The sequence below is a fragment of the Nymphalis io genome, chromosome 22 (genome assembly GCF_905147045.1).
Source record: "Nymphalis io chromosome 22, ilAglIoxx1.1, whole genome shotgun sequence".
In the NCBI taxonomy this organism is placed as follows: Eukaryota; Metazoa; Arthropoda; class Insecta; order Lepidoptera; family Nymphalidae; genus Nymphalis; species Nymphalis io.
In genome coordinates, this window is record NC_065909.1 from 2,866,323 (window position 1) to 2,887,757 (window position 21,435).

The following is a 21,435-nucleotide window of genomic DNA, read 5'->3' on the forward strand; positions in this document are numbered from 1 at the left end:
AACCTAAAACCGAACCAATAAATATTTTATAATTTGCCAATTCTAAACATATAACCCAAACTAACCTTAAAGGTTTTTCTAATCGAAGATCTTAAGATTAGCGTGTTTAAGTAATAAACTTTTCAGCTATACAATCAGGCCCAGACTTAGAAATCCAAGGCCCCTTTGACATTTGAGACCCCCTAATAAAATGTTATTATTTTTGCTGGGTTGGGCCGTTGTTTATAATACTAGTATAAATAAGTGGTAACAGAAAACCTTCCTTAGCCACACAATAGCCGATAAATAGCAAAGCAATATGCGTCAATCATAATTATTTCTACCTTACCGATATTGTGGAGTATCTCATCCTTATCACAGATAAGTAAGTAACCATAGACTTAAATAAAAAACAGACATGGGTATAAATATGTTGCTTGCATTAATTGCGAGATTAATTTTATCATTACTGATAATAATTAGCACTTCAACTATTATAAATAAATACTTGTTATGTCTTTCTGTTTGTTTTTAAAATATATTTTTTTGTTTTTGTACAATTAACCAATGTTACCGAATAACTTGGCACGTTTCGGAATTGTTTAACTTTAATTGTTTCCTCATAGATATAATATTAAGTTAAATGTTAATAAGCTTTTCTTTTCAGTTGTTTTTTAAGGTTGATTTAGTTCGTGCAACGGACTAGGGGGGTTCACAGTACCCTGGGAACCCTCCCTAGAGAGAGGTCCGCATAGGCGAGTCGGCCGTCAGAGCGTCACGGTAGCATGTAAAAGCAATCCCGTGGTGGTCCTCGTTAAGACGGAAAAGGTACCGCTGGTTTTTAGTGGGTATTCCGAACATCCCCACTGGGTATGGGTATTCCCCACTAAAAACCAGCGGTACCTGTTTCCTCACAATGATTTCCTTCACCGTCAAGCACGAGTTGAATTATAATCACAAATTAAGCACATGAAAATTCAGTGGTGCTTGCTCAGATTTGAACCCACGATCATCGGTTAAGATTCACGCGTTCTTACCACTAGGCCATTTCTTCATAATGTAATAATAGACATTAAAAGGCTTATTATCTTATAAATCTATGATGCATTATTACAGTTTAATGACTCACTTCGTATTTACATTGTCACGCACACAAACACAATAGATCGTATATTACTATTTATAGAAGCATTTATATGCTAATTGTTCAAGTTTTTTTTACATATATTCCAAGTATGGTAATAAGCTTCAATATATATCTTGAAGCAAATATATATTTTAAAAAGTTACGTTAATAAGATCGATATAGAAAAATTTGAAATTGTATTTAGTTAATTTCTTAAAATTAAATTAAATCTTTTTTATTTTTTTTACGAAATAATAAACTTTACTCAAAACGAATTTTATGATATTTTTTTTAAACTAAGTAATAAACCAACGAGCCTTTAAAAAAATATATAACACCAGTAGTTTTTCATGATTAATATCTTGTCGCGACTTTCAAAGCGATCTTCAATGCCGTGTCTTCTTCTTTCAAATGTCAAATCAATAATGAAAGAAAGAGATGAATCGGTGTTCAACTAAACACTCGCTATAATATTAGTATATCGAAATTTAAATTGAAACCAAAATTTATTTCTAAATCACAGCAAATTTATCTCGTCCTTGTCTTAATTGTATACAATAAAACGTTATAACATACATTGTCAAAACTGTATCTGTATTATTCTAAGATAAATAAAATCACCATTAGAGCGAAGAGCAACACGAATAATTTGTTTACATTGCATAACATGCCTTATTAATATATATAGACATTTCTAATTCAAACGAGACAGTATAAGGACTATAAGTATTTAAATATTGTATAATTTGCCAATTCTGAACATTTTAAAGGCACAATTCTGATGTCGTTGAAGGAAATTGATAAGGAACGTTCCGTTACTTCGATACTTGTCACACGATTAAACATTCGAATTAAACACAATTCGAACGTGAGCGTTACGCGACGTGTTATTATTTGTGTAATTAATGTTATTAAACTACAAAAGTACGTAAGATGTCTACATCTAGAGGTACGTTGTTTTTTATTTTAATGATATTTTGTTTTCTTTAATATCTAAGACAGCTAATTCTTAACCATTAACAGTGTTGAATGTATTAATCATTTTTATATTTAGTAGTAAATAGTAACTGTAAATGACCCACTGCTGGGCTGATCTCTCCTCTCGAGGGGGTTTGGAGGTTATACCACCACGCCGCTTCAACGAGGGTTGATAGATACACGTGTTTCAGTTTTTCATCCGACACATGCAGGGTTCCTCGCGATATTTTCCGTCGTTCTTCTTCTTATTATTATTATTAAACGTCCTTTCTGTTCTTATTATTAAACATTCTCTACATTATTTACCGAGTTAGAACTTCAAATTACTTATACTTTAGTAACGTTTCTGTGTACTTTCTTAAGGATAGTCTTTTTAGACAGTGTAAAAAAAACGACTTGTTTGCCGATAAAAAACCAATATATATAACTAGTTTTGTCTCGCTGCTTCGCTCACATGGTGGGTCTCTGTTAGGTTCATCGAAAATAGTTCAGTGGTTTAGACGTGAAAGCGTAACATACAGACAGAGTTACTTTCGCATTTATATAATTTATATAGACAGGAACATATATAAAATGTCACAGCTCTATCGACGCCCCTTAACGATATGACTGTTATAAATACTATAAAGGTCTACTACACAGTAATTTTTACGGTTTAACACCAACCATTCTGACCTATTTCGTAAAAAAAAAAAATCAGGCAGACCAACTTATATTGGACGTAATTGACTATTAACTTATCATGTGAAGGTTCAATATCGAAATAGATTGCTAGTCTTTTGTACGAGTAAAATGTGATATATTTGAAACATGCCATCTCAAGAATCTAATATCGATATGATTAAAATTGCTACTTTTGGCATTTATTCTCTACTACTTACCTTCGCCCGCGTGGGTAGGGGAGGTATTGGGGAAGGGTTTTAAATAAAAGAGCTCTATAGCTTTGGTTCAAGTTTGCTTCATACTAAATTTCATCAAAATCGGGTCAGTGCTCTAGCCGGGAAAACGTATAATAATAATATTAGTAAGATGTCACTTCATTAATCACCCCTGAAATATAAAAACCGACTTATGGCGATACGCTTTGTATTTCGATGCGCTTTTTCTTGAAGTGTTATAACTATTATGGCCAAAGATGTTCTGACATTCCACGACCGTTTCCTGCGATGCGTTTCGAGTTTATTCTTACACAATAGCCTTACAGGATAGAAAAATAATGCTGTTTTTTTTAATGTCAACTTAATGATTTGTAAAAAAAACAAATCAACGTTTAACTAAACAAAAGTTATACTAAGTTACATTATAATAAGGTCCGTTATATTCAAAATCTTCTTAATTAATTTCTAAAACGATAACTCATGCTAATTTATTTCCATAACTTACGAGATGTAATATGATTATTAATAGTAATACCTACAATAGATTATATATATCATACATAAAACATATATATACTATGTCATGTGATATGCGACATTGCCTATAATAATTATACTATTTAAAGGATAAACGGATCAAAATAGCGTAACAACGTATGTGAGTTTTTAACCTTTGGCGTGTGAGATACGACGTAATTTTTAACAAAAATATTTCAAACTTGGCCTATTAAAATAAAACATTGAAAGGTAAATAAGGCTTATTATTATTATTATTATTACTGTAGAAGACTATACAGATGATAAATGGTTTTAGTAATCTTAGATATTGTAGGCAAGATTATTTAACAAATAATTAAAATGTATTTAATTAACGTGCCTATTTATGTATATTGTTTTTTTTATAGAATCGGGAAGTGGACGAGCATATGGGCCACCCGATGGTAAGTGATCACCAACGCCCATAGACATTGGCATTATAAGAAATGTTAAACATCGCTTACATCGCCAATGCGTCACCAACCTTGGGAATTAAGATGCTATGTCCCTTGTGCCTGTGAATACACTGGCTCACTCACCCTTCAAACCGGACCACAAAAATTTGAGTACTGCTGTTTTGCGGTAGAATATCTGATGAGTGGGTGGTACCTACCCAGAGGAACTTGCACAAAGCCCTATCACCAGTAACTACTTAGTTTCGCCGGTTTTTAAGTAGAATCTACATTCCGAATAGTAGTTAGATTTACATTTAATTTAATCCTGTAATATGACCAAATTGCTTATTAAAGCCTACTAGAACTAAAAAAAAAAATTTTAAAATGTATACTTAAAAAATCTTTAAAGTTTAACTTTGATCCCAATTCAATTTATTTTGTAACACGATAAGGCCTTAAGTGCGAAACCATTAACAGAGTTAACATACCACTAAAAGCCGTAAACCACTCTACACCACTCCTTAACGAAATGGTATATAATGGTAAAAAAATACATAACTTCATTGTTGTTAAAAAAGGTGCAGCGTGAATACATTGTATGTATTGAAACAATGTGTGTGCTCTGTGATGTCGTTTCAACATTTTTAAATACAGATCAGTGAGATTAGACAAGTTATAACACAGCTATTCTTTAAAAATGAACTCGATAATCACCGCAGAAAATGACTGTGCATTATCATATAAGTATAATAATTATATATCTGCGTAATTGACGCTATTTTTATGCGATTGTTTAAATATTTCGCGAGTGAGATACGATCTGATTTCTTACAGCATGCTGTGTCCCTGGGGTGAGTTTTTAAACGTATTCGATAGCTTAACGTTAACTGGGGTTTGGGTGGAATTCCGATTATTGTCACCAGACGGCGCTGTCCTCATTCGATACAAACAGTTAACGACAACACTATCGAATATGTAAAAAAACTCGCACTAGTTACAATCGTTTACTAATTATGTTAAAAAATAACATATGAGTTTGATTTACCACGTGGCTAAACATTAACGAATAACAAACGATAGAAATCGTTTCGACTCCAATCGAATGCATTTTTTTCCAAATTCGCAAAAATCCTGAAGCCTTAGCCCAGCCATGGGATATTCACAGGATGTTAATTTTCTTTTTTTATTAATGTACTTAATATCAAAGCGTCCGCCTCTGAGCAGAAGTGCCCTTCCTTCTAAAAAGGTTTCGAACTAATTCAACAATGATGAATTATTAACATAAATTAACTATATGAAAACGCAGAGACGCCTGCATAGATTTAAACAATTCTCAGTTAAGATTCAAAAGTTTTATTCACTACCTCGAATCTTTGCCTTTCTTCTTTCTTTCTTCTTTATTTAATGCAACTTTCCTATAAAAGGTTCTTTATAGCTTATTAGTACTTTGTATATCGTGTCAAGCCAGCTCGAAATGTAGATTCTAGCGAGAACCGACCAGAAACTGAGTTATATGACTTACAATTAATTATTATTTCTTATATATAAGTCAATCAATATAATATTTATTCTATCCTCCTTTCTTTAAATTTGTCAAGAAAACATATTTGCGTTTGTTATTAAACAAATGTTAAACATCAAATCTGTTAACATAATGGCGTTTAGATGATAATATAATTTACGTGTACAAGTAAGCGACTAATAAAATATGTTTGCGATACATGCTCCTGCGCATCTCTATCGCGACCTTCGCTGGCCTGTTTAAGCAAATATTTATTTCCGATTTAGTCACGCGATAACTTTAAAGAGGTTATATTCCAATATATGCTAATAAAAAATAAAAAAATCATAGTGAAACAGTGTTATAAGCAGTTCACGTTCAGTTATGTAGTGAGCCATACAAGTGCTTAGTAATTTTGTGAGTCACAATGACATCTTAGCTTAAAGCGAACAGTAAATTAAAAAATTAACGCATTTATATGTTTGTTTGTTTGATTTATGAAGTTCAATTAAATGTGGAGGAAAGGAAGATTCGCAAGTTTATGTTTTAGAGGTAATAGTTTAATTTATATTTTAATTGAAAAATTAGGGTTTGTCCCATTTTTTTTATCAAAACCAGCGGCACCTACGCCGTCTTTGCGGCAACGGTACGAGGTCGCTTGTGCTTGCTACTCTGATTTTGTCCCCTGTACGTACACACAAGAGACTGTTTCATCGGTTAATGACTAGCCTTATAACTGCAGACGCAGAGATCTGGCAACAAAGAGTTATTTGGTTTTTCTGACGGGATCTTCTCAATTGCAGCCAAGAGTCTGACAATTGGCTATGTGTACATCCCCGTAGAGGAAATAAAAAGCACATAAAGCAATTGGTCCAACACCTTCAACCCGTCTATGTCCCATCGGATTATGAAAGCGAAAGAAAACAGTGCACTTGTGTTTGCGCCCCTGTGAACTATAATAAGTTCTGCATGTTCTAGTCTCCCTTGAGAACCCCAATACTCAAGGAAGGAATTCTCAAGGGAGGAACGGCCGTAACTAAAATATTTAATAGAACCTTTTTATCATCGCTTACTTAAAGTATATACTCTATATCTTCGCTGATTATAAATTGGCTTAAAATGATAAATGCAGAATTAATTGAAAAATAACTCAATTGGGCTTTCTATTTGAAGTTTAGTTATTAATAAAGTAATACTTAAAACACTTACAAATTATATAATTAAATAATAACGATGATAGTAATTGGCGGACAATTAATATGTCTTTTTTCATTTCTCATTTCACATGTAAAACCCCAATATACACAACAGTAGTGGCAGATTAGGAATATGTAAATGCACAAAAACATTTGAATTTTCCTGTACTGTTAAAAATAATTATAAGGATAACATTCCAGATGTAGAGAAGGGACCACCGGAAGGAGATGAGAACGAAACGCCGCTACTTCCTCCAAACGATAACGGTAGATTGCGACCTATCAGACCACAAAAATCACACGTAAAAGACAATGGAGCTTCGTGAGTATAAACGATAGGAATCTTTGATTTTGTTGTCTGTTAAAATCCTATATTAAAATAAAATAATTATATAAGACATTATTATATAATTTAGTCATTAATTCTCAAGAAGTTATTTACAGATCACCCTCCCGTCATCCTGCCTTAAAAAAGCTAAATTTGGAACCGCCATCAGTAATATCCACACCAGACGACACGCCAGCCCCAGATACGTGTGAGTGGCCCAAGAAATGGAGACGAAGTGATAGGAGGCTAAGGCGGCTCAACACTGAATTACTGGAAGCGATCGAGGCTCATAAAGTAGAAGAAGTCGAAAGGTATGAACAATCATTATAACTCTTGCTTATGATGTTGATTGATGATGGCCGATATCAGAAATAGTGATACTAGCCAACTGAGCACCTTCTCGTGTTGTATCCTGGGAATAGTTGCTAGTAGTTTTTTTTTTAATATCCTGGGACATTTTTCACACACGGCCATCTGATCCCAAATTAAGCTTGTACAGAACTTGTACTATGGAAACCAGACAACTGATATACTACATATACTACTTTTTTGTAAATACATACTTATATAGATAATTACATCCAGACTCAGGACAAACAGACATGTTCATGCAAACAAATATTTGTCCTGGGTGGGAATCGAACCCACAACCTTCGGCGTGAAAGGCAAGCATCCACCAACCACGCCAACCGGCTCGACACAAGTAGTTAATACTCTTCAGCGCTTGCTGACTGTGCCGAACCCTCTCAGCTCAAGCGTTTCCTTGTCTCAGCCCTATAGACACATAACCTCCCACTGTGCGATTGTGCGGTCTCACGCATCTTACAGAATGACACCTATCACGTGATAGGTATATATATATATATATTTTGTTATAAGTTAGAAAGTGTTAACATGTATTCCTTGTTATTGTTATTAGGTGTTAGATGTAGTTGTTAGGTTGGCATGGTTGATAAAAAAAAACGCCGAAGGTTGTGGGTTCGATTCCCATCCAGGGCAGACATTTGTGTGCATGAACATGTCTGTTTGTCCTGAGCCTGAGTGTAATTGTAAAAGTAATATATGTAGTATATCAGTTAACTGGTTTCCATAGTACAAGCTCTGCTTAGTTTGGGATCAGATGGCCGTGTGTGAATAATATCCCAGGATATTATTATTATTATAGGTTGCTGAGAGCTGGAGCGAATCCAAACGCAACATGCCGCCTCGATCTCGTATCAGCATGCCACTTAGCGGCCCTAGCGGGTGGCGATACCCTGGACCTTCTCATCAAACACGGCGCGGAAAAGAACAGACAGGATCGACTCGGCCGAACACCGCTACACTTAGCCGCCTACGCGGGAAACGCGAGGCAGATGGCGATACTGTTGGATTTTCCAGAAGGTATGTTGAATTTTTTTTATAAGCCATACATATAAATGCATATATAACTTTATTTATTTATTTTATGTATCTTCAATTCTTCTTCGGATATTCCAGTAGGCTCTTGTGAGCACTTTTGAGTCATTTTACAAAATAAAATTACCGGTAATGCTAATGTTATGCTACAGTTTGGAATTTAGATTCAACCGAGAAGAACCGCCAAGAAACTCGGATCACTCTTTTACGACAATGGAGTTACATAGATAATTAAATACAATTGAATTATTATTTATACTGCATGGATCAACGAATACTCAAAGTGTAAATAAAAAAATAAAAATAATCACATATAAAATATAAAGCGACTACGTGTAATGATGTATATGACTACTCCATACGTAGTGACGTATTGAATTAAAAAAGATTTTATTAAATATTGTATGTAAGAAATGTTATGAAAATTGAATTAGAACGAAAATATTCCAAATTAAATTGCTTTTTTTCTTTAAAAACTTAATTTCAAAACCACACGTGAAAATCAATACGGCCCGTGCACACGAGGTATTTTGTTCAGGGCGATTATATTTAAACACTTCAATAATACGTCCTACGAACATGTGTCGATCTCACTGTGCATACGGTCATTGATTAAAAACGCGTTTACGCCACTTTTTTTTTATAGAATAGGAAGGCGGACGAGCATATGGGACACCTGATGGTAAGTGGTCACCAAACGCTCTTAGACATTGGCATTGAAAGAAAAGTTAACCATCGCTTACATCACCAATGCGCCACCAACCTTGGGAACTAAGATGTTATGTCCCTTGTGCCTGTAATTACACTGGCTCACTCACCTTTCAAACCGGAACACAACAATACCAAGTACTGCTGTTTTGCGGTAGAATATCTGATGAGTGGGTGGTACCTACCCAGACGAGCTTGCACAAAGCTCTACCACCAGAAAAATAATCAAGAAAACCAGACAGACAAGTCCCACAGAATATTATACAAAAATGAACTAAAATGTTCGCCAACATCCTAACCTTCGGGACGACAACGCGATTAAAATTGTACTCTACAGCGCATAAAAAAACGCATTGTGTTTCACGCACAATTTATAATACAAAACAGGTGTTATAATAGATTTTAACGCACTAAAAAACATTTCGCAATGGGAGTGAATGCTATGTGTGCAGCTCCTAAAACTAATGCTTTCAATTGCGTCTCATGACCACGATTAAATGGAATTCGTGATCGGGTGCCACCACAGCCTCCGATTTCCTTGTCACCAACCGCAGGACCATCAACTCATCCGTTACATCCTGCAACCGTTACAGACAATATATGATCATTACTTGAATTAGACGAAACAAACACTAAAATGTTTGGTACATTAATAAGTACAATATAATTAAAATCATAGAGTAAATAAACAGTCTTATCAAATATAAATAAGGTACCACTTATTTCATTATTTAAATTTCGAATTAAGCCTTTATCTATATATATACGACAGGTGGCTTAATGGTGGTTTGTTCAGCTGTGTGACTTGCGAGTAATTGAAGACATGAGATTGAAGACATATTTTATGACATATTACAGATGTTATGTCCCTACATATATTTCCTTACGATTTTCATTCGAATTATATTAAAAAATCTGCTTATTTCGTCACTAAATATTACATTAATTTATTTTCTATTTGTACAAATACACGAACCGACGGAATACGGTTTTATGTTCTTATTATTTATTAATGATTTTTTCCGTAAGCTTTATATAATTTTTCACAGATAATATAAATCATTTCAACACTGTTTATGACACAAAATATAATTTCCAAACACACACATCAATTCAAACATTCGCAAAATAAGAATTGAAATATCGATGCTCATTTCTATAAAATTACAAATTGAATCACCTTCATCAGCTCATGTTTTCAATTAATAAAAAAGATATTACTTACGATTTCCTTCAAAGCATTGGATGCGTGATGAGATAAATTTCTCATATGCGTTGAGTACGTGGCTGCTGTCAAACTGTCCAATGTTGTCGTTTCCGGAAAACCTACAATGACCGTTTAGTCCAAATTCATATATTCCTCTTTTTTAAATAAAATATAAAAATCTATACTGAATAATTTTGAATATATGTAAAATAAATAGAGTTCTATAAACAATTTAAAAAAAACATAAACTTTATTCCTATAAGAAATCGCTTAAACGTCATAAGCATGTAAATATATAAGACGAAGAAAAATGTTATCAAAGAAAACGCTATTTAGAAAAACGATAAAATAAAAATTAAAATATTCTTTATTCAAATAGAATCTTAAACGCAATTTTGAATCGTAACGTTACAGTATTAAGTTGAAAAAGATATCACCGATTCGGATTAAGTTAAATATGTTTTTGTTGAATTTAAGTTATTTATGGATAAAGTAACTTTCCAATGGTGAAACAAATATTAAAATCAGTTCAATAGTTTCAGAGCTTATCGATTATATATACAAAAATCTTTATTTTTTATAACATAAAAAACACAAAAGATTAATTAGCTGTTACGTTTGAACTAACCTTCACAGTTAACTATAATAGAACCGACGACGTTGCCGTTTTCGTTAATCCTCATCATTGTGTTGGTCGCTAGATTTCCCTGCAGTAATTAAATCGGATAAAAGACATGAATAAAATCAAGTTTATTTAACATTGCTTAAAACGTTTTCACTTTTGATAAATAATTTATCACAAAGAACATTAATTAAAAAGTGAAACTAGTAAGTCCCACTGCTGGGCATTTACGGGTCGTTTGGGCAAAGTCCTAAGAAGTCTGAATATATGCATGTCTGGATATGTACCCAAAAGATTCCGTCAAATTTTACGTCTTCTAACCTCTACGCCATCTTGGATCAATAATGTTATTTTGCAAGACATTAAACTAAATTAGGCTTACCATTAACAATTTTTAAAATTATAAATGCATAAGTAATTGTAGCTGTTCGTTCTTAACACGACTAAACTACTGAATTTATCGTAGTTAAGTTTTACATAAATATTGCCTGGAACCTTTAAGAAGAACATAAAAAATGCCATTAACAAGAAAATGAGTTTACGAGGTATTCGCAACGATGAGCCGGTGCTAAATAAACGAAGTGGTAGTATTAAGTTGTATTGCAAAATTTGGCTTCTTAATTAAAGTGGAAAATAAAAGTTTTAGAGGCCAATAACGTTTTACAATTTAAAATTTATGATACTCTTAAACCACGAAACGCGTTAGACTTTCAGCGATACTTACCATGAAATTCTGGGCTATTTCCATGATTTATTATAAGAAAGCCTTAAAGCTTTAATAAAAATTCTACGCAATTTATGTAAGTAAATGTTTTCTGCTGTGTCAATCAACTGTCAAAAAGTAATCATAAAATTTATGGTTAATACCGAGCTCATTGATATAGCACATATAGATAGCCAGCACTTCAATTATGCCACTTGGAGTATACCGTGATAAATCAAATACTAAAATAAGTTTTTATGTAAACATTTTTTTTTTTAGAAATTTTATTATTGAATTAAAATTTTAAAATAATGCTTACGCTATGTTTGGGAACTCAAAAAGTAAGGAACACACCACCACTGTATGTAAACTCCTTTATTCTCCTCAATTTTATTCACACCGATACAAATCGCTACCGAGTATAAGGTCTAAGAAAAATAACTTGACAGCGCGATTTAACTGGCATACAGCGCCATCTATTATTGCCTTAAGGAACTAAAATAAAATTAATATATTAAATGAACAAACACGCTAACTTCTAACTTAGAAAATAGATCGTTTAGATTAATATTTTAGATAAAAAATTATATACAATTAATATTTATCTGTATTATTATTATTTCAATACTACAGTTACCATATTTATATACGTTAAACTTTCGCTATTTATGTTTAAAATTCATCCATTACTTTCCAAGTGCGAGTATCAAATGCGAGTTGTTTTACTTATTTGATAGCGTTGACGTTAATTTGTATACAACTAGCGCTTTACCCGTGGTTTCGCTCTCGTCATAATTTAGAATTGCTAAATACCAATTTCTAAAGTTATTTCCTCAAAGATGAAAGATTGTCAACTTTCATCGCTTATAACCCTTAAGTTAATTCATAGTATTAGTTCCAGTGCCATCCATTGATATGTTAGTCAGTTTTCAATCAATTATATATATATATAAAGTTTCCGATTATTGTCACAAGATGGCGCTGTTTTCATTCCATACAAATCGCAACGTAAACGCTATCGAATACGTAAAAAGCTCGCACAAAGCTCATAACTATGACAAACAAATATAAACATAATAATATACAGACGTAAAGTATATACATTGTGGTTACGAGCGCACCTCTGTCGAAATGTCGGGCGAAATAATAAAACGAAGGTACGCCAGCGAAGGTCTCTTCCATAAAATTTATTATTTTAAGCGGTAAGAGTATTAAATAATTTTATAAAAAAAAAAATTGAATGTCTTTGTTAGCATTATTAGACTTATTCATTAAATTAAAAAAATGTATAAAGACGCATTAAGTTCTTATATTTCTCTGTGTAATTTATATAATCGTTGGTGAGTCTGTTAGTGTCGTGTAACTTCTAAAAAAGTTGAACTTGAACAATTTTTTTTTTCAAGTCGTTGTTTTTAAGTTATCAACGAATTATATGTGTGTTGAATAATATCCGCTATATCAATTGGCTTAATTATTTCCAAAATTACAAAGCTAGGTTCGCATGGGTATGTCCCAAATTAAAAATATATAGCTCTTAATTTTATAATTTCTGTAGCAAAAATAGATTTAATCATAATGAAAGCTTAATAAACTTCAATAATTCATCATCATCATCATGTCAGCTGAAAGACGTCCACTAATGGACAAAGGCCTCCTCCAAGGATTTCCATGTTGGCCGGTCTTGCGCTGCCCGCATCCAACGGCTTCCCGAGATTCTTTTTATCGGTCGGTCGGTCGGTCCACCTTGTCCTGCTCACGCTGCGTCTTTCGTTTCGCGGTCGTCACTCGTGAACCTTTCTGCCCCAGCGGCCGTCAGTTCCGCGGGCGATGTGCAATCATTCACACCCTTCAATAATTAAAAAACATATAACAAACTTAAAATTTCAGATATTCAAAGGCGTGTAGACAACGACGATATGTCGTCGGAAGCCGAAGAAGATGTTAAAAAGATAAGCCAACGTACCAAAGAAATGGTCAACGTGGGCTGTGACTTAGGCGATGTGGACATGATTCTACCCAAAACTTGGAAAGACAATATTGATCATAATTGCATGGACATCAAAGGGTCTGTAAGTTAACAATATGTATTTCAACAATAAAATAAACAATAGAAAATTATCCGTAATTATAATTCACCTAAGATTTTTTTATTACATAACGATCTGATAGGATTAAATCCCCTGTGAATAAAAATGTGTATGTCCGTCTTAATAGTAACCCACCAGGTTCTGCAAGGTCCTGCTATTCTATAAGAACTCAATTGAAAATCGATTTACGGTGATTCGTTATTTTGACGTGTTTGCCATTAATTGTTATAACTAATACAATCAATAAAACTTTCTGACATTACTCATTCTGCAGTAAGTTTCAAGTTTGTGTTAAGAATATGTCAAAACTATAGAAAGTATTAAAAAATTTCTATAATATTATCCCGATATCTTTCATAATATTGACAGTCCGCCTCAAGGCGTCTATTGTCAGTTAACCTAGTGACAATTAATAATAATAATAATATTGTCCTCCAGACCAATTTCGGCCACAGTGACCAATCTCAAGAGAGCCATTAGCCAAAAATGGGCAGGAGATATTATAGTGCACAAGAGTGTCACTCAATCACATACTTCACTCTAATAATCCGATGGGACGGCAATCCGACACGACCGGAAAGAGTTACTTACGTGTTTTCCGAGGCACAGGAGTGTACTACACACTTTCAACTTTCAAACTTCGGGCTGCTATTTAGAATTTTCGACAGAAAAACTCAATAACTTTTTATTGGCCCTACCTGGAACTTTAACCCAGGACCTCCGGGTCGGCGGCTTTACCTCAAGCCACTAGACCAAAGAGGCAGTCGACGTAGGCGACAATTAATACGTAAATAGTGTATAGATGACTAAACCAAAACATAAACAATTAGTAACGATAATACAGTTTGTTCTCACAGAATAGCTATATTGTATACCATACCGAATTGCAAAGAGATTATTCAAAAAAACGTTATCGTATGTTAAAAATCAAACTGATTTTATTATTAAAATAAATTTGAATATATGTTGGAGACAGGGATATATTTTATGTATTATTTAAACAGAATACATAAGTGGTTATGTACAAAACCAGAGTAAGTTTTTTCACGTCTCGTGCATTCAAACATTAGGCAAAAACAAAAGGAAACCTTTAATCGATACGTTATTGATAATTTTGAATAAATAAATTCCTTACTTTCAGCTTCCATTACTACAACCTGGCTGGACGCCTCTCCACGTGGCCGCGTCGTGCGCTCGTAGACACTGCACTAGATTGCTGTTAGCAGCTGGAGCTAACCCTAATGTTCTAGACCTCACGGGCCGAACACCTTTAGATGTAGCAGGTCTAGCTCATTATCACGAGAAAAATATCAACTCTTCAAAGTAAATATGTTTAAAAAAATAATGTATTAATTAGAATTTACACCAAACTCTGTAACATAAACTATTAATATATTTGTAGTTTTACAGAGGTTGTAAAAATGCTCCTTAACGCTGGTAGCCAATACAACAGCATGAAGGGTAATGGCTTAAACGTGGATACACCCTTACATATAGCTGCTGAGCTAGGAAATCTCGATTGTATTAAAGAACTTTTGGATGCTGGCGTATCCATAAATTGTCTCAACTCATCTGGCCAAACGCCTTTACATGTTTGTGTTAAGAATGAGCTGGAAGAACCATTACAGGTATTTATGAAATATTTAGAAACTAAATGTTTAAATCAAAAAACTTAAATTCAGAGAATTATTATTCTAACATTGTTCCAGATTTTAGCTAACTATGCAAATAAGGATGTGGATCCTCTAACAGCGATGGTAGATGTTAAAGATAAGGATGGGTATACTGTTTTGCAAGCAGCTGTAAAGGCGGCGTGGGTGCCAGGCGTTTGCATCGCTTTAGAATCAGGAGCAGACGTTACAATGAAGGTAACATATCTGTTATCAAGGATATAAGGAGATTCCTTATAATAAATGTCTTAAATGTATGAGAACTTAAGCGAAAATGGTCTCGTACTAGTGATTAAATGAGAAATAACTTCAAAATATCAATAAATAAATAAAATACCATTTAAGTTCACTCTTTCGGAATATTCATAGAAGTAAATTCTAGTAAGTATAATCTTACAGACCACAAGCCATAACGTTCAGGTTCGAGCGGGAGCTGGCTCACACTATAAAGCAAAGATGTGAATAGTTTTCGCATTACTGTATACATTAATTTGGGCAATAATATCTGATATGCTCCAGAAGCGGAACAGCTACTTCTCCTTAGTGTGATTTATTATATTTACAATGTCTATCAGCGTATTTTAATATTACAGGCAAACGACGGAGAAACTCCCATACATTCAGCTGCAACGCTTGGAAATTTAGACGTTCTTAACGAAATACTTAGTCTGGCGAAACAGAAAGATTTTATTGATTATCAAAACGAAGAGGGCGAAACACCGTTAATCAAAGCAATAATAAATGGACATTTAAATTGTGTAGAAGCTATCCTTAATGATGGAGCGTCTATCAAATTAACAATGAAAGGTGATGTAAACGTATTACATATAGCAGCTGAATACGGACACATAGATATATTAAAATTTTTAATTGAGTATGACGAGAATGCCACGGATGAAATGATCAATGCTTTAACAACACCCGATAGAAGAGGATTTGGTCCAATCCACTTTTCAGTATTTAACAACAATACAGACTGCTTAAGTTATTTAATATCGAAAAATGCGGATATAAGATTAAGAACAACGTCAAGCCCACACAAATCATCAACTCCTTTACATTTAGCGGCGATGAAAAATTATGAAGAAATTGCAAAAATTATATTAAACAATGACAGGACTACTCTTCATGAAGTTAACAGTATAGGTTGGTATCCTTTACATACTGCTGGTCACCACGGAAGCAGAGATCTCGTAGCACTTCTTTTGCGAGAAGGAGCTGATCTATCAGGATACACTGATGGCCCCAAGAAGTACAGAAGAACAGCAATTGATATGATTATAAACAATATCTCAAAACCAACAACATTTTTCGAAGACATTTTCGATTCATATATATCTGCGAATTCGAACAATTTTCAAGATTCTAAATGTGAAGTGACTGTAGACTACAGGATATTAATGCCAACGATCTGTGAAATGGAACAAATGAAAGTTATAGAAGCTCTCTTAAAAACTGGGAACAGGCACGGCCAGAGAAAACTTCTAGTACATCCTTTAGTGGAAAGTTTTCTGTATCTTAAATGGAAGGCCTTATTACCATTTTTCTATACCATAATAGCTGTATATTCCCTTTTTGTGAGTTCGCTTACAATTTTCATTATAGGAGTATTCTTTTACAAAGATACCAATGCAAGGCCACCACCGTTTCTTAATCCGAATATATGGGGATACATAGTATACACCACGATAGGCTTAATAATAATACAGGTGAGTTGAGTTATATATATGCTGATAACTTAATAATTATATACTTATATAAATAGCAAAATATTACATTTCTTTGTTTATAGGAATTATTCTACATGAATATAAAGAGCACGAGATATTTTTTACAACTTGAAACTTGGATCAAGTTTTTTTCCATAGCGTTGTCAGCCATTCTTCCGCTAACTATTGCTCTTGTCTCATTGGCAACAGCTGAGTGGCCTAGACATGTCGCTACTTGTGCGTTGCTGTTGTCGTGGATAGAGCTTATGTTTTTGTTATCGAGATTCCCAAATTGGGGATACTACGTACTTATGTTTGGAAAAGTTGCCGCAAATGTGATAAAGGTAATTGTTTTTACTATATTTATCAGACTATATATGCTTTTTATTTAGTTGTTATTGTATGTAAGCCATTATGTTATATAAATGTTTATGCATATATTTACAGATTAATTGCTTTTGTCCACCCAAAGGTAGTTTGAAAGAGACCACTGTTTAGCCATAAGATTACCTATATATTTATATTATACAAAATTTAAATACATAATATAATATTTATCACTATTAATATTTATGACTTTTAATTTCAGATTCTTCTGACTTTTGCCTTTTTAGTTATTGGATTCTCACTAAGTTTTATGATACAATTCCATTCAGAAATACCATTCGATGGTCCTTGGGCTGCCATAGTCAAAACGATGGTCATGATGACATCAGAATTTGATTATTCAGCCTTGTTCGACAAAGAACACACCCAAGAACTCGCAACGTCATTAATTATAGTAAGATTAATTTTTGTGATCTTTCTTATTTTGGCTGCAATCGTCCTCATGAATTTAATGGTTGGTGTTGCTGTAAACGACATCAATGATTTAGAAATATTAGGTAACATTCGAAGGCTCGCAAAGCAAGTTGAATTTCTGGGAACATTAGATAACTTGGTATATAACAAATTCGTTGGTAAGATTCTACCAAATCGTTTAAGTAAAAGTATTAGAAATAAAAGAAAAGTTATGGGCGTTATGTCGTTTTGTCCGGGAAAACCAAGATGGCGAATACATAAATCTTTACCAACTCGCATACGTAATGCTATCATGGACAAAGCCCAGCAACAGAAGAAACAAATGGAAATGGAAACTAATATGGAATCATTCAGAATGAAAATTGACGAAATGTATGAGGCTATAACGAAGAAGAAAGAAGAAAAAGTTAAACCAGAAATTATTAGGAGAGAAGTTAGAGGAATGCAAAGACTTAAATACGACGAAATAATGGATCGCCTTAATAATTTAGACGAAGGTGTTACAAAAGTAAAGGGCCAAGTTACAGAATACATAGAAGATACAAAATGTCCTATAGAAGAGATGAATGTCAAAATGGACCAAATATCTTTAGAAATTGAAGATATTAAACAATTCTTAAGAAGATTGGAGGCAAAACTTGGCAGCTTATAATTGTTATTTAAAATTACAATAGAATATTTTTTATAAAAAAAAGATTTTATTTTCATTTCATTCTTCTAATTATAACTTTTTATAAGCGGAATGTACTTGTACATTAGGCATTATTTTATCTAATAAATTGAACTGTAGCATCCGAAACTTCGAATATATTGATAAAATATTACTTAGAAAGTTTCACACTGACACTACGGATCCTCATATATAATTCGAGGTCTTGGTCAGTTTTCTTAAGACAAGCTAGCGTCTAGCTCTACCTTACAATCGATACTGAAGTTTTCATGTATCTAGAACTCGAAACATATAAATTTTTCAAGACATCGCTGTATTCTTGAAGTAAAATATGCTGAACGGTGAATTATTAAATGTTCATTTCGTTGAGTTTTCTTTAAAATGCAGAGGTAGTACGCCGTGTTTGTTTCTTATCTTGATATCAAGACAAGACAGATAAATAAAATTAATGGTGTTTTTATAATCAGCTTAGCTAATGATTTTAACATATACCACGTTTATAGCTACGTATGTACGCATACACATATCTATATAATATACATATGTATGTTATTCGTAAAATGACATGGATACAAGTATATATACATCATAAATAATAAAAAAAAACAGAAAAAACTAATATAAATACGACCGAATCCCAAGCAATTTAATTAATTGTAGTAACTTCGACACCGTTCAAAGTAGAATTTGACCTCTTAAACTTTTCTGTTGAGAAATTTTAAGTAGCAACCCGGAGTCAGGTAGTGTTTTCTTTCCCGTGCTTCGAAAAGTACGATATAACTTTTATCAAGCGCTTAAACTCTTCAATCGACTGTTACACATTGAAATATTGCGCTTAAATACGACCTTTGAATATTATAATTCTAATTGTGCCAAAAAACTCTCTTCAAAACACTCGTTATAAAACATTAATAACAATAATAACAAACGTACTCGATTTCACCGAATCTAACTTTTCATCTCAATAACAATTCTCAACTTCTCTCCGAAACTCGTGAAAAAGAGATAAAAAATATTTCGACCAACAATTACACCATCTTTCACGGATAATGGCGCAAAGTTTACACAGCAATAAACAGGAACTCTTGGGGAGGACGCTGCAGACTTAAACCACTACATTAAAACATCCATAAAATTGCTTTAATTAAAGGAACTTAGAATATGGGCTTGTAAGTATAGCAAACTAGTTTCTGGCCGCGATTTCACCTGCCTGTGCTGGAGGGCAAATATTTTGTACCCTACGTCCTTTTCTGTAAATAAAAACTAAGTATTAGCCCAGACAGCTGTCTGGGCTAGGCACCAGTGATTAGAATTCGCGCGAGGAGTGTCGGAGGTCGAGATAACTTTCGCCCTCAAGGAAAGCTTCGCTCACTCACGAACGGATCACAGCACGGGAATGACTGCAGGTGCTTTATATCAACACGATCCCACAGCCTCTCAGATGCGTGACGAGGACGGCCATCACTGTGATTTAAGTGGGTAAAAATTCTACTCATCCCGGGTATTTCTGACATCCATCCACTGCATGAAAAAATTAATTAGAATGAAACCCAAACACCACTAAATTTTCATTTGCTCAATTGCTCGGCGGTGAAGGAAAAGACCGTGAGAAAAGTGGTTTTTTATGCAGCGTTATGGAAAAAGGTCCAAGTTGCGAGGACATTTACAGGCTTGTTATATTTAACGCACTTTTAATAAAACATATTCAATTATTCTATTTTTAAATTCTCATTAGTTAAGGAAAACACATATAAACCCTTTACTGCATCAAAGTCGCAATTAGTCGCTGTGACTGATTCACTTCCAATTATATGTCCCATTGGACATTGAGACAACTGATACTTCACTTGTGTTATGTCCTGCGTAGTATACGGTGCATTTAAAATTGGACCAGAAGAACTATAAATCACTACATATTACATAACGCCGTTACCAAGTCGCCGTTGCCGCGTTTATCTGTCTCTCTGAACGCAATAAACTCAAAAACTACGGAACGGATTATGACACCGTACCGTACGTGTCCCACTGCTGGGCTAAAGGCCTCCTCTCCTCTTTTTGAGGAGAAGGTTTGGAGCTTATTCCACCACGCTGCTCCAATGCAGGTTGGTAGAATTCACATGTGGCAGAATTTCAGTGAAATTAGACACATGCAGGTTTCCTCAAGATGTTTTCCTTCACCGTAAAGCACGAGATAAATTATAATCACAAATTAAGCACATGAAAATTCAGTGGTGCTTGCCCGGGTTTGAAACCACGATCATCGGTTAAGATTCACGCGTTCATACCACAGGGCCATCTCGGCTTTTTTATTATGACACGGTTTTTACCAATGGACGGAGCGATGTGTGAGAAAGGTTTAGTTGTATAATTAATTAAGTGTTGTGCAAATTTTATGTAATAAAACGAGGATTGTTGAAGATATCGGAAAAATACGACGACTAAACGAGGAGCTTTATAAGCGTACGCCGCGTAAATCAAAAGATTTCTATTGGTTAGCTCTATTGATTAGAACTACATATATTTATTACAATAGTACATTATTTTACTCGATCGATATCAATATAGTGACGAGCCGGTTGGCGCTTGCCTTTCACGCCAATGGTTGCGGGTTCGATTCCCACCCAGGACAGGTATTTGTGTGCATGTCTGTTTGTCCTGAGTCTGGGTGTAATTATCTATATAAGTATGTATTTACAAAAGAAAAATAGTATATGTAGTATATCAGTTGTCTGGTTTCCAAAGTACAAGCTCTGCTTAGTTTGGGATCAGATGGCCGTGTGTGAAAAATGTCCCAGGATAATATTATTATATTATAATATACATAGATAGTAATACGATATTAAGTAGAGTTCAAAAGGTTTATATCTTGTAGATAAAGGAAAACGGCTTCTTAAAGAAATAATTCTACTACATTAAATCATTGCTTCATCTTTTATTTTGAA

The 21,435-nt window shown here is 33.7% G+C and overlaps 1 protein-coding gene across 1 annotated transcript; it reads left to right on the plus strand.

The window, feature by feature from the left end:
- The first annotated feature begins 1,950 nt into the window (after positions 1–1,950).
- LOC126777024 (transient receptor potential channel pyrexia-like) lies at positions 1,951–18,505 on the plus strand. The gene is made up of 11 exons (XM_050499849.1): positions 1,951–2,054; positions 6,792–6,912; positions 7,035–7,229; positions 8,084–8,301; positions 13,444–13,625; positions 14,785–14,966; positions 15,046–15,271; positions 15,353–15,511; positions 15,907–17,022; positions 17,106–17,366; positions 17,612–18,505. The coding sequence occupies exons 1-11, from the start codon at positions 2,039–2,041 to the stop codon at positions 18,473–18,475; spliced, it is 3,540 nt and encodes a 1,179-aa protein (XP_050355806.1). The 5' UTR covers positions 1,951–2,038; the 3' UTR covers positions 18,476–18,505.
- The last annotated feature ends 2,930 nt before the right edge of the window (positions 18,506–21,435 follow it).